Below are 14,105 nucleotides of genomic sequence, written 5' to 3'. Positions count from 1 at the left end.
GCCTTACTCTCTCCCCCTTTTCTTGTGTGGCTGCAATCTTATCCCCATTTCTAGGGAAGGAGCCTGGATAAGACTGAGTTCCTCCACGTGGACTAACTTTGATGGAGGGAGGAATCAGAGTTTCTTTAAGAATCAAAGAATTTCCTTATAGCAAAAGATGGAAGAGTGTCAGCTCGCTAGTTATCCCCCTATGTCTAAGTCTGAGAATGCCAGCTAGTCTCGAAAAACTCATCTTCTATATAATATGACTCTATGCTCACGTGTGCCTGTGGACAAAGAGGGATGGAGGATGAGATCGATGGATGGATGTGCAATCCACCGCACATGTGAGGTGCTGCAGCTGCCACCCACTGACTCTAAGATATCTCACCTCTTGTGCCCAATTCTAGCATTTAAAGATTAGAAAAGTCAAGACCAGCTCTTTGGTCCCTGGTTAAGGGGGATTACAAGAGAGACTGGGATACAGGAAGCCAAAACGACCCAGCTCCTAGGTGTATCATTTAAGCAAAACTGGACAGCACAGTATGCTGGAAGTAGCCCTGGACTTAGCAGACCTGTCACAAAAGTCTTCACCCATCCCTCTCTGCTTCATTGCAACACCCCTCCTCTGCTAATGCACACTCACTGTGGGATCCCGGGCAAGTCCCTGAGCTGGCTTAGCATCCATTCCCTCACCTATAAAATGGGTGTGAGAACCCTTGTGTTGCTTACATTACTTGTCTTAAAATGGATTGGTGGTTTCACAGGGAAAGGGAAATGTCAGATGAGGGACTCTTTGCCAATGAAGGCTGGTACCTTCTTTGCAATTTATAGTCTTAAAGTTACACAGAGCAATGAGAGTGATTTGCTTAAAGTCACACAGTCGATATATATGTCAGAAGTGAGGACTTGAACTCAGGTCTTCTTGGATCCAGTTCTATTACATACTGTTTTTCCAAAATGTCACATAAATGTGAATGGTTGACATGGTACCATATATGAAAAGTACTTTGTGACCATTGAGTAACGTGTAAATATATATGCTCATGTTAACATTATTCTCTCTGATTCACCTTGTCTAAGGCCATACTATCAGACAGCTGGGCAACCTGACTCCCCAACTCCTTAGACAAAGATTTTCATGAGCTTACCCAATGTCACCTGATTTTATACTCTCATCACAACAGTCTCTTCTCCTACCTTGGGGTTCTTAATTAACTGGACAAAATCCAGCCAATCTTGAAAACTAATTTTCTCTTCCTGAAGAAAGCTGATACCTCTTGGGATTATGGGATTAGAAACATTGTCCCTGTAGCCTGGCCAAGGTTAATTATCTCTTCCTCCCTCCTTCCTTCTCTCTTTCTGTTTCTCAGTAGTATGTTAGTATCTTTCTGTCTCTCTATCTGTCACTAACTCTGTGTCTGTCTGTCACTCTCTCTCTCTCTCTCTCTCTCTCTCTCACACACACATACACACACACACACACACACACTCTCTGTTCTTGCTGAGACTTTGCCAAGCTCCAGGAAGGCCAGGACTGGTGCATCTAGACTGATTCCCCTATCTCTGTTTCTTCTTCATCGAATTTTGTCTTGGACACGGGTCCAGTCTGCAAGAGGTTACAGACATTATCAGCTTCATTACCTGGTTACTGAGAGTAGAAAAGGGGCTGTCTAACAGCAAGTGAGTAGGCCTGTTCTGCTTTAACCCACCCAGATAAGCCCTGAATGCTTTCTTTACCATAAAAGGCAGAAGAGGAGGAAGAAGGACATGAGGGACAGATTCTGGAAATTACTGGGAGGTTAGGGAACAGGATCTGGGAAGCTTTTAATATTAGGCTACAGGGAAGGGGAGATTCAATAGAACTACTTTGATGGCAGCCTTACAGAAGGGTACAGGGAGCAGTATGGCAAGGGGTAAAAATACTCTCTCACTTTCTTTAGCAGAAGCAAGGGAAAAGCTAAAGGAACCAAAGATGGATAGGAGGAGGAGGAGGAGACATTATTTTGGCATTAAATGCTGCCCTGAGAACTGGAAAAATCTATCAAATACTGGGGGAACAGGGTGGGCAGAGTGACAAAGAGAAAAGGATGAGGAAGGAGGGGACTGGGGGATAACACTGGTAGCTGGACAGTCGTTGCGGGGGGGAGAAAAAATGACTCCTTACTTTGATCAGGTTAAGTCTGTCATACTGGAAAGAAAATCAGAAAAATTAGAACTGAAGTGGGGAAAGAGGAGCAACGTAAAACACAGGAGAAGAGGGTCAGCGCCACAGAGGCCCAAAAGAGAGTCACAGACGGGGCAAACATACTGAGCACAGGGGGGCAGTGGCTGAATTAGGACTTGCAACATTGAAAGGGCAGCTCTGCTGAGAAGGACCCAGCACTCACTTGGGGGATTCTATGGGGAAATGTAGCTGGTGTTGTGGCTCCCTCTAGCGGCTCAAAATCATCATTGCAGCACTAGGGGTTGGAGCAGCTCAGCCCCCTGGGATGCTGGGGCCACACCAAGAAACTCCATTGGCTCAGGAGGGAAACTTAACGTACTCTAGCGGCCCCTGAGCCAGGCTCAGCTGCAGTGAGCAAGCAGTGTCCAGTGCTGCTCAAAAGCACTAACTCACCTAGGTAGCAAAGGAGCTGGGGAGGTAAGGGGACCACGTCTGATTCTCAGATGGAACACGCTTGGGGGTGGGGGTGGGGGGTGATGTCTCCAGGCCCTAGGGGGCGTTGTAGTCCTAGGGTGGGACAGCTAACAGCCAGGTTTCTTCAGGGGGTGCTAGATGAGGGGGAAGGGCATGGGGAATGTACCCAGGGCCTGGGTCCTTCACATCCTCATTAGGGCTCACTCTGGTCACCTTCGGATACTTCTTACTGCTTCTGGGTGACAGGAGACAGAATCAGCTCCCCTTACCCCATTTCTATGGCCTCCTCCTTGCGTCATATTATTTGGGCAAAACCCTCCCACAGATTTTTGTTTTCATCCTGCAGATGTTCTTCCTTCTGCCCTTACGTAGGATGTAAATTCTTCACTATCTAATCTCACATCACTGTATCCTGCAAATCTCAGTCTTGTGCTCAGGTGCACTAGATCATTCCACCTAGAGGAGTCCCCTTATCCATGGCCTTAGCTTGCTAACTTTAGTTAGTAACAGAGATTCTTTGCTTCCTGCCTCATCTTCTCCAGCATCTCTTCCTTTGCCTTTCCCCCTGCTAACAACCTTCTAAAGTCCAAAATCTTCACTAAGCTTCTCTAGCCAAACTACCTTTCCAGCTGTATCTCTTACACCTTCTTGACATGCTCTGGAGACCAACAAAACTAGAAAAGTTCCTGAATGAGCCTTGAAGTCTCACCTCTAGGTGTTTGCTCATGTAATAATTACCTCTATGTGGAATGCTCTTCCTTTACAATCTTCACTGGTTAAGTTCTTCAAGGCTTGGCTCAAATATTATCTCTCCATTTATCCCTTCTATGATTTTCCTTCATTATGTGGTCTCTGAATTTTCAGAGACCCCTATTTGAACTTCTTTCCAAGAATTTAGAATCATTTATTTTGTTTTATCTTTCCTAGCAAACTAAATGCTCCATGAAAGTAGAAAGTATATCACTATCTTTAAATCTCCCTCATATAGTTAGTACGAAGTGGATGCTTTTACTTTTAGATAGGTTACTATCTAACAATTGGCTGACTCGCTGATCCCACTCCACCTTCATCTGTTTTGTTTATCAAAGTTTTACCCTTTTTTGTTCAGGTCCAGTTCAGATATCACTTGAACTGTTTGTTTATACCACTCATGTGTGATTTAGAATACAGTGGCTTAATTGCAGTTTTTTGGATTATACATTTTATCTCCCTTACTAACATAGAGGCTTCTTGACAGTAAGAAAAATCACAGAGCCCAGGATAATCAAGTTCTCAAAAAAAAAAAAATAGATTCTTAGCATCATTATCAGCCATCACAAACTGAGCATCTTCCTTATGCTGAACTTCTGCAAGGACTGGAGGCCAAGGGGTTTTCTGAACAGAGTCCTGAGGACAGAGACATGAAATGACCTTGTTTTAAGCAAGTTATCTACCATGGGGAGTTCCACATTCTCTGGAGCTGACCTCTCCCTACTTTGGGCAGGTTGCTAAGGGCTATAATATTCCTTGAGCACGAAAAGGCTATTTGAGGTGATCTCAGCCAGTTCTCTAACTGCATGACTACACTACTAAAATCATGATGTGTCACTCTCCCTTAAATATCTTAAGAGAAAAGAGATTCTGCCATTACCATGAAGTAGAAAGGCTACCAGATTTGTAGTTCAAGCCCTGATTCTGCCACTTAATTAATACCTGTGTGATCTTGGGCAAGCCACTTCATATCCATGGGCCTCAGTTTTTTCATCTATAATATGAAGGGCTTAGATAAAAGCTTAGGGAGTATTTAAATCTGAAAAAAAAGAAGTTATACGAGGCTTCTGAAGTTCCTTCCAGCTCTACATCTCTGGAGCTTATGATCTAGTACCCTTATCTTACAATATCTAAGAGATATCTCTAACTTAAATCTTCGCATTGTATCTTAAGCCCCATTGTTTTTCAAATTTTCTTCCATTGAAGGGGAGAACAAATACTCATTAACTTCTCCCAAATAACCTTTCAAATATTGGAAGACTATTAAGAAGTCAATCATCAGCCTTCTCTTCTTTAGATCTAAAAAATTCTCTTGAGATTCCTCAGCTTATTTCCCAAGTTGAATGATCATTTCTCATATTTATCCCTGGCACCCTACATCCTTCTGAAGTTGTAAGGTCACTAGAGAGTATTCCATTATCCACATAAGATTTGATTGGTGCTTCTTTCACCTCACCAACCTTGGGGCACTGGTACCATGCCCTACTACTGGGTGTATTCCATTTCCCGGTCAAGATCCAAGAACCTAAGTATACCCACATTCCATAGGACTGTGGGAGAGGGGGATAAGGGATGTTGATAAGGGATGCTTAAGCTGAGCTGCTCTGAAAGACTTGGTAAGAGGGAGAAGGCATGTTCAGGTGGTCTCTTGAGGTCACTGATATGTAATATACATGATGGGGGACCATTAGGACACTCCATGAATTCAGACCTATCAGCCTTCCCCCAACCCTTATCCCCAGCCAAGCCACCATGGCATGGTAGCATAAGACCCATAGGTGAGTCTGCTTTAGGGATTCCCTAGTTAGGGATGTACCCTCCACTCCCTGAATAAATGAAGCTGCCACTGGCAGAAGTCTGAACAATAGTCAGCACCAGATATGGAGGAAACGGAGAGTAACGCAGAGTCAGTGTGAGGCTGTATCTTGGAGATAGGGAGTAAATCAGTGGACAGAGTAATCCCAGGTGTGATGAGTGGGGCTGTTCTCAGATCTCTGATTCAACACAAATAGCCCTCAGTGACTTCAAGCCAACCTGCCAGGGCAAAAGTGGAGCCTGCCCCTCTGGGGAAAGGACCAAGCAAGACAGTTTCAGGGTTGGTTTGCTGAGCACTACAGATAGTTCTACTGCAGAGGGAAGAGAGAGAAAGACAGACAGAGAGATGGTGTCTTACTTTTGAGAGGCGCTTGTGAGACTAAGACCGAGCATGCAAGGGAAGGGGTTAGGGGATGGAGAGGAAGGGGAAGAAGAACAAGAAATCAAGAGACAAAGTCAGATGGGAAGAGAGTCTCCCACCCCTTACTCCCAGAGGTTCCCTCCCCCTTCCCAGTACTTGAGGGTCCAAGGATGAAGGGCAGTGACCTGTGGGGACAGACATCCCATGTCATAACTCCTACTATTGGGCTTTTTTTCCTGATATGCAACTAAACCAAAAATGTCTCTGACTCTCCACCCCTTCCCCACCTCCCCAAGACTCCGTAATAATGAATGGCACTAAAGGAATATAGATATAATGCACTATCCCGTAAATAGTTCTGGAGGAAATCCTTGTGGTTCCAATGACTAATCACCATTATTATCACAATCAAGGGACCTAAAGAGCTCCGACTCACCTTGTTTTAGTAACTCAGCAGCAAGGTCACTGAGCTGCCCCTGCCACCTTCCTCCTGGGGCCTCAGACCCTGGGAACCCCCCAGGAGGCAGGGTCTGGGTGTAAGTGGGCGGGGTGTAACATATAGTGATACTATAGGGTCCCAGAGTTGGACCTATTCCTGTGGGACTTCTGGGACACTGACCACTGAGCTGACTGGTAATAAGGAGATGGCGTAGGTTGAGGGCTGAGCTGACTGTTAACAAGGGAATGACAAGTCCAGAAAATAAAGAAGAATAAAGAAAACACATAAAGAAGAGTCTTCCTGACTCTCTGTGGCAACTCTAGCTCACTTCCTGAAATGAGACCTGAGTGAAGTGAACGGGACGAGAGCCTCTTCTCTTTCCTAATGATTCCTGGGCTACTTTCCACCCCCTTAGAGTATTCTGTGTATCTCCCTGGGAAGGAAAGGGTCAGAGTCTCCTTCCTACGTAGGCCGACTCCCATTTAAACCAAGGGAAAGCTAGCTTGTGGGCATCATTCATTCACCCTTGGTGTGTTTAGTCATCTATGTGTTTATCTGCCTCCCTCCTCTTGTCCCACCTATCAGGGTCTCAGGGGGCCCGGACTACCCCACCGGACACCAGAGGGCACTTCCCACCTCTGCCCCCGTCTCACCCTCGCCCCAGCAGTGGCTGGAGCCTGTGTATCCCCATCTCACCTTGGAGTTCTTGCTGCCACTGCGGCCGGACTGGGAAGAGCAGCTGCGCTGGACCCCTTGCTCCGGTGTCGATGGGGACTTGTCGGAGGAGTGGTCCGAGCCCTTCTCCACCATGGTGTCTCCGTCCGGGTTCTGTGGGGTGGGTGAGCGGGACCGCTTGCGGAGGATGGGGGAGCAGGCAGGCGTGCTGCGGTTGGAGTTACTGGCAGTGCTACAGGGGCAGAAGGAGAGACAAGGGGAGGGGGAGACAAAGCAGACGGAGGTTAGTGGCCAGCTCAGCCAACCAGTAAGAGCTGGGGCAAGGGAGGACTGGGAGAAAGCGTCCCAGCTCAAGCAAGGGCAGTAGTACCGCCCTCAGACAGCAGAGGGCCATGGGAGGCTGTCAGGTGCACAGAGAGCAAAAGGAAGAAGGAAGAAGATGAATCCATCAAGTTCCCACTTTGTGGCAGTAGTATCATCCCCCAGACCAGCATCAGTACCACTTTTTGTATTTCTCCAAGGCTCCGTATTGTCCAAAGTCCCAGAATTCCTTAGGGACAGAGCCAGAATTCTACCTCAGCTCTCCTGATCTCTAACCACCTGCATCCTGTGGCTTCCTCTCATATGATGGTTTTAGTCCCCTTTCCTCGCCCACTTTGGAGAGACAGTCATAGAAAAAACTTCTCCCCAGATATTCCTATTTGCCCGATGATCCTAACATTCATTTTAAATCTTTTTTTTTCTTTTTGCTGAGGTAACTGGGGTTAAATGACTTGCCCATGGTCACACAGGTAGGAAGTGTTTAGTGTCTGAGGCCAGATTTGAACTCATGTTCTCCTACTTCAGAGCTGGTGCTCTATCTACTGCACCACTTAGCTGCCACACATTCACTTTATATCTTCAAAAAAATCCACTTTATGTAAATGTTCATCAGCTCTCTCCTTGTCTCCCCCCCCTTTTTTTTTTTGGAAGAAGAAATAGCAAATTTAGAATAAGGAAAAGGGGGATGTTTTGTTCAGTTGTGAAGTTTTAAAGTGCTTCTAGGAGAAAAAAGTAATAAAGAAGTAATTTTAATAATAAAAGGAGAATAGCTGGAAGGAAAAGAAGAGTAGGGAGGGAAGAGACACAGAGAAATTAGGTGGGAGAAAAGGATATAGTTCAATTCAGCAAATATTATGTACCATTTGTGTGTACCTAGGTGGCACAGGGCATAAGAGCGCCAAGTCTGGAATCAGGAAGACTCATCTTCCTAAGTTCATCTCTGATCTCAGTTACCTCCTAGCTGCATGATTCTGGGCAAATCACCCAACTGTTTGCCTCAGTTTCTCCATCTGTAAAATGAACTAGTGAAGAAAACAGCAAAACACTCCCATATCTTTGCCAAGAAAACCCCAAATGAGGGCAAGGAAAGTGGGACATAACTGAAAAAACTGAACATTAACAATTCTGTGCTTAAGCAAACACCATGCTACATACTAAGGATTTTCCAAAGTCTAAAGAGATAGTTTCTAGCCCTCATAAAGCTTCTTATCCAGTAGGATGAAAAGATGCACACACAAATAGCCATAGGAAGCAGGTTACAGAATAAATGCATTAAAGAATGAAACTGAAGACTCATATTTGCATTGGGAAATACTCTTGGGAGAAGCCATCTTAGCCTTCCCCTTTGGGAACACTGGGCAAGGGAAAGAACACTGATATTTGCATAAAACAAAACACAACACATCAAAACAGGCTATAAACTAGGTTTCCCCATTCAGTTCATTTGCAAATGGAAATTCTCTTTCCTCACTAACTAATCCCATCTGGAGGTGGTGATTTCTTACCCTTTCTTATCCCTTTCCCTCAGGAGAAAGGGAAGGATCCAGACTGAATAGAGAAGCTGGGGAAATGCTAAGAGAACAAAATCCAGAGGGACAAAAATAGAGAAAAGATAACTGAGTTGAGTAGCTGGAGGAGGAGGAAGAAACAAAGAGAAAAAAGGTATGAAAGAAGGAAAGGGAGAAGGAGGATGGCAAAAGATGAAAGCAAGGAAGAGAATCATATTGTGTTGTATCAGAGAAGTATCCTACATTTGAATTCAGTCTGCCTGTGTTCAAATCCCAAGCCTGCAATTTGTGTGATTTAGAGAACAGTATCTGTTCTCTTTGGGACTCAGTCGTCTGCATCCTAAATGTAGGAAATCCCTACATATGAAACTGCAAAGGTTAGCTTACCCCATGTGAGTTGACTTCCTCCTTGGCTCCTATTCCTGGTCAATTATACCATAACTTTGGGTAATACAAAAATGTGGATACTTCCCAAGTGCCAGAGAAATCAAGATGTAAATCGTGCTTAGATTAATTCAATATAAATGTTCTTCTTCCAAAGCCAGCATCCTGATAAGTTATCTCTCATCTTCTTGTCCTTGCTCACAAAGAAAACGCAGTTAAAAGAGCCTCAGTTGGCATAGCCCAAGCCTATCGCCCCTGCAAGAAAAGTAGCTCCATGTGCAGGTCCTGCTGCGGGTCAAGTATAAGAGACGGTACATCTGGCACCTTCAGGCAAGAAGAGTAATGGAAGGGAAAGAGAAGTATGTCTGCTATAATAGTTTCTCTGTGTTCACTTAACTATTTCCCTATCCTGGATCCCAGAATCAGAATAAGTGGAAAACTGGCAGGGGGAGGAATAAAGAGGCAAATTCTCCTAAGGTGCAGAAGGTAATCAATCAATCAATCAATCAATAAGCATTTATTAAGATACAAAGACAACAAAAAATAAATAATCATAAAAGGCCTGCAATTTTCTCAGTGGAGCCAGAACCAGATCAAAATGTAATTGGGAGATATTTAACAAAATAAAGTACAATAAAATAAAGAAAATATTATGTTTTAAAACTAAGTCAATATGCAGTCCTCAGGAATCCTTATCATCAGGGATTAGTAGTACCCATATTTTTTTAATTTGACATCACTAGTTTAAAAGATTATTCTGGATCAGTTAGAGAGCATTTGGTCTAAATCCATTTCCAAAGGATGAAAATTATTTTTCAGAGCAATAAATCAATCAACAAGAGTTTATTAAGAACTGCTATATGTAAGGCACTGCACCAGGTACTGGGAAGACCACCCTTTTATATTCCATGGAGGAACAATTCCATATATTCCTTTAAAAGTCAGAGCAGTTTATTCTTGACCCTAAAGTTAAAAGGAAGCACTAGAAGCTAACTTGTCATGGGAATGATCTGTGTTTAGGAATATCACTTGGGTGGTTATATGCAAATAAACTCGGACAACTGACTAGGAGGTCAATGCAACAGTCCAGGTGAGGGATGATGAAGATCAAGACTAAGATGATAGTGGTATAAGTGGGAAGAAAGGAACAGAAGCTGGAGATGTTTGTGAAGCAGAATCAACTAAGACTGGTAACAAACTGGGTGTGTGGAGCGAGGACTAGAATTTCCCTCCAAGGTTGGGAACCTGGGTCACTGGAAGGATGGAGGTGCCTTCAACAGAAATAAGGACGTCTGGGAGAGATAAAGAACTGGAAGTTCCACACTGGGCACATTTGAGAAGCCTACAGGGTATCCAGTTTGCAATGTCCAACAGGCTGCTGGGGATGCCACCAGAGCAGGAGAGAAACAGGAGCTGGATCTAAGAGAACTGAGATGGTACAGAGGAGCTGATGAGGTTAAAGAGAGCATGCTACATGGAAAGAGGACATAGGACAGTCACCCAGTTAGGGGATGGTACATAAGAAAGGGGAAGAACCCTCTATGATGCCCATGGTGGTTTCTCCCTTTGCCCAACTACTGCTGTCCTAAGACACAACTTAGTCCAATAATTATTCTCTAATTAATCCGTGTCTATGACTCCTCAATGGTGGGGAGCATGGTCAGGATACAAACCCTTTATTTCTCATGAGAATGAGAGGTAAAGGAGACAGAGCTAGTGCAGATTAGAGAGTCTTCACACTGTGCCATCGTATTGCTCCTCAAGTAAGGTGAGCAGTATTCTGTATTATACATGTGAATTCATACAAAACATATTTCCATATTATCCATGTTGAAAATAAAATAATAAAAAATAAAGTATATAAAAGCATGCTTCAATCTGCATTCAGAGCTCATTAATTCTCTCCCTGGAGATGAATAATATTTTTGATCCATTGGAATTGTCTTGGATCACTGTCATAATCAGAGCAAACTAAGTCATCCTTATAATACTTTTGTTACGATGTACAGTGTTCTGGTTCTGCCCTCTTCACTTTGCTTCAGTTCATCTAAGTCTTCCCAAATTTTTCTGAACTATCCTCGTCATTTCTTACAGCATAATAGTATTCCATCACAATCCTGTACCATAAGATGTTCAGTCATTCCCCAACTGATGGGTATCCTCTCCATTTCCAAATCTTTATCATCACACACACACAAACTACTATGATTATTTCTGTACAACGAGATCTTTTTCCCCATTTCTTTGATCTCTTTGAGATATAGATCTGGTGGTATTGCTGGTCAAAAGGTAAGCATTTTTATAGTCCCATTAGACATAATTCTAAATTGTTGTCCAAAATGTTGAACTGGTTCTTTTCTTCACTAACAATGCACCCCACATTTGTCATTTTCCTCTTCTATCATATTAGTCCAGTCATATCTGGTGGATATGTGATAGTACGTCAGAGTTGTTTTAATTTACATTTCTCTATAATCAGTAGCATCAAGAGCATTTTCTTCATGTAACTCTTGATAGCTTTGATTTCTTGGTCTGAAAAATGCCTGTTCACATATTTGACCATTTATCAAATGAGCAATAGCTTTATTTTTTATAAGTGGGTCTCAGTTCCCTATGTATTTGACAAATGTGGCCATTATCAGAGATACTTGCTATGATTTTTTCCCATTTTCCTCCTAAATTTGGTTGTATTAGTTTTGTCTGTGCAAAAGGTGTTTTTTTTTTTTTAATTTCATATAATCCTCTCTATCTCTAGTTTGGTTAAAAACTATTTACTTGTAGATTTGATAGGTACATTTTTTCCTTGCTCTCCTTATGAGTTCATCTTTTACATCTAAATCATTTATCCATTTTGACCTTCTTGGTACACATTGTGAATTATTTGGATCTTTCTTAATTTGTGAAAAGTATTTTGTAATTATTTTCATAAATTCCTCAAGTATGTCTTTGCAGATATAATTTCAAGTATTTTTATTTATTTATTTTTTATTTTCCTGAGGCAATTGGAGTTAACTGACTTGCCCAGGGTCACACAGCTATGAAGTATTAAGTGTCTGAGGCCACCAATTATTTTATACTGTCTACAATTATTTTTAAGTAGAACTTTTCTTTTTATCGCTTGCTGCTAGATTTTGTTGATAGGATATAGAAATGCTAATGATTTATGAGGGTTATTTTCTATTCTGCAACTTTGTTGAAGTTCTTAATTGTTTCAACTAGTTTTTTAGTTGATTCTCTAAGATTTTCTAACTATACCATTACATTATCTACAAAGAATGATGGGATCTTTCCCCTCACATTGCCTATTCTAATTCCTTCAACTTCTTTTTTCTCTTATTGCAATAGCTAAGATTTCTAGCATACTAATGAATTATAGGAATGATAATATCCTTGTTTTTCTCCTAATTTTATGGGGAAAGCATCAAGTTTGGTATGCCCTTTACAGATGCTTGCTCTTAGTTTTAGATATACTATTTATCATTTTAAAATGTCTCCATTGATTCTCCTATTTTCTAATGTTTTTAATAGGAATGGGTGTTGTATTTTTCTGCATCTATTGATGTAATCATATGATTTTTGTTGGTTTTGTTATTAATATGGTCAATTATGCTGATACTTTTTCTAATACTGAACCAGCCCTACATTGCTGGTATAAATCCCACCTAGTCATGGTATATGATCTTTGTGATATATTGCTATAATCTTCTTGCCAACATTTTATTTAAAATGTTATCACTGATATTAAGGTAATTGGTCTACAGTTTTCTTTCTGTTATTGCTCTCTTTGATTAGGTATCAAAACCATATTTGTGTCATAAAAATGATTTTGTAGTACTCATTCTTTATCTATTTTTTCAAATAGTTTCTATAGTATCGGAATTAATTGCTCTTGAAATGTTTGGCAGAGTTCACTTATTAATCCATCTAGTCCTAAGTGTTTTTCCTTAAGGAGCTAATTCAATTTACTTTTCTAAAATAGGATTGTTTAAATATTCATAACTCTCCTGTTAACGTGGGCAGTTTACATTTTTGTTTTATTCCATTTTAACTTAAATGGCCAGTTTTACTGGCATATAATTCGGCAAATTTACTAATATGCTTTAATTTTATTTTCATTAGTAATGAATTCATTTTTTTCATTTTTGATACTGGCAATTTGGTTTTCTTTTTTTTTGTTCTAAATCAAATTAACCAATGATTTATCTATTTTACTGTGGGTTCTGCCCCATAAAACCAGCTCCTAGTTTTATTTATTAGTTCAATTTTTTTCAATTTTATTAACCTCTCCTTTTGATTTCCATTTAGGTGTTTTGCTGGGGATTTTTAATTTTTTTCTAGGTTTTTTTAGGTGCATGTCCAATTAATTGATCTTTCTTTTTTATATTTTACTAATGTACATATCTTAAGATACAAATTTTCCCTTAAATACTGCTCTTACTGCATCCTACAAATTTAGGAATACTGTCTCATTTCTGTCATTCTTTTTAATGAAATTATTGTTTCTATGATTTGTTCTTTGATGCACTCATTCTTTAGGATTGGATTATTTAGTGTCCAATTAACTTTTAATCTATGCTTCCAAGGTCCCTTATTAAATATAATTTTATTGTACTGTGGTCTTAAAAGTGTACATTTAATATTTCTGTTTTTGCTTATGAAGTTTTTATACTCTAATACTTATGGTTTATTTTTGTGAAGGTGCCAAGTACAGCAGAGTTAAAAAGCTTACTCCCTTCTATTCCCATTCAGTTTTCTCCAAAGGTCTATCATATCTAATTTTCCTAAGACTCTATTTCTTTACTTGATTTCTTTATTTATGATTATATTTACCTAGCTCTGATAGGAGAAAGTTGAAGTCCCCAATAGTATAGTTTACTATTTCCTTCTGTAATTCATTTAACTTTTCCTTTAAGAATTTGGATGCTATACCATTTGGTACATATATGTTGAATATTGGTATTATTTCATTGTCTATAGTTCCTTTTATCAAGATGTAGTTTCTTTTGCTTTGTTTGAAATAATTACTATCCTTGCCCTTTTTTTTTACACTTCAGCTGAAGCATAATAAATTTTGCACCAATTTCTTATTTTAACTCTGTGTGTGTCTGTTTCGCGTGTGTCTCTTGTAAATCATATAATGTTGGATTCTGGTTTCTGCTATCCATTTCACTCTGTGGGTTACTTCATTCCATTCATATTCACAGTTATTATTACTGTGTATTTCCTTTCATC

The 14,105-nt window shown here is 40.9% G+C and overlaps 1 protein-coding gene across 8 annotated transcripts in view; it reads right to left on the bottom strand.

Moving 5' to 3' along the window:
• The window catches only part of GRAMD1B (GRAM domain containing 1B), a 227,160-nt gene that overhangs the window by 46,872 nt on the left and 166,183 nt on the right, over positions 1–14,105 (bottom strand). For 6 of the 8 annotated variants that reach the window (XM_051985863.1, XM_051985865.1, XM_051985867.1 and 3 more), the window contains 2 exons: positions 6,682–6,892; positions 2,147–2,170 (listed from right to left, as the gene is read on the bottom strand). In XM_051985863.1, the coding sequence (XP_051841823.1) occupies positions 2,147–2,170; positions 6,682–6,892 (235 nt within the window). The remainder of the gene's footprint in view (positions 1–2,146; positions 2,171–6,681; positions 6,893–14,105) is intronic. The other 2 variants (XM_051985864.1, XM_051985866.1) reach the window with 1 other exon arrangement.

This window comes from Antechinus flavipes, chromosome 3 (assembly GCF_016432865.1).
Source record: "Antechinus flavipes isolate AdamAnt ecotype Samford, QLD, Australia chromosome 3, AdamAnt_v2, whole genome shotgun sequence".
NCBI classification, from domain to species: Eukaryota; Metazoa; Chordata; class Mammalia; order Dasyuromorphia; family Dasyuridae; genus Antechinus; species Antechinus flavipes.
The sequence above is the reverse complement of the archived record's forward strand: the minus strand, read 5'-3'. Positions and strand labels throughout refer to the sequence as shown.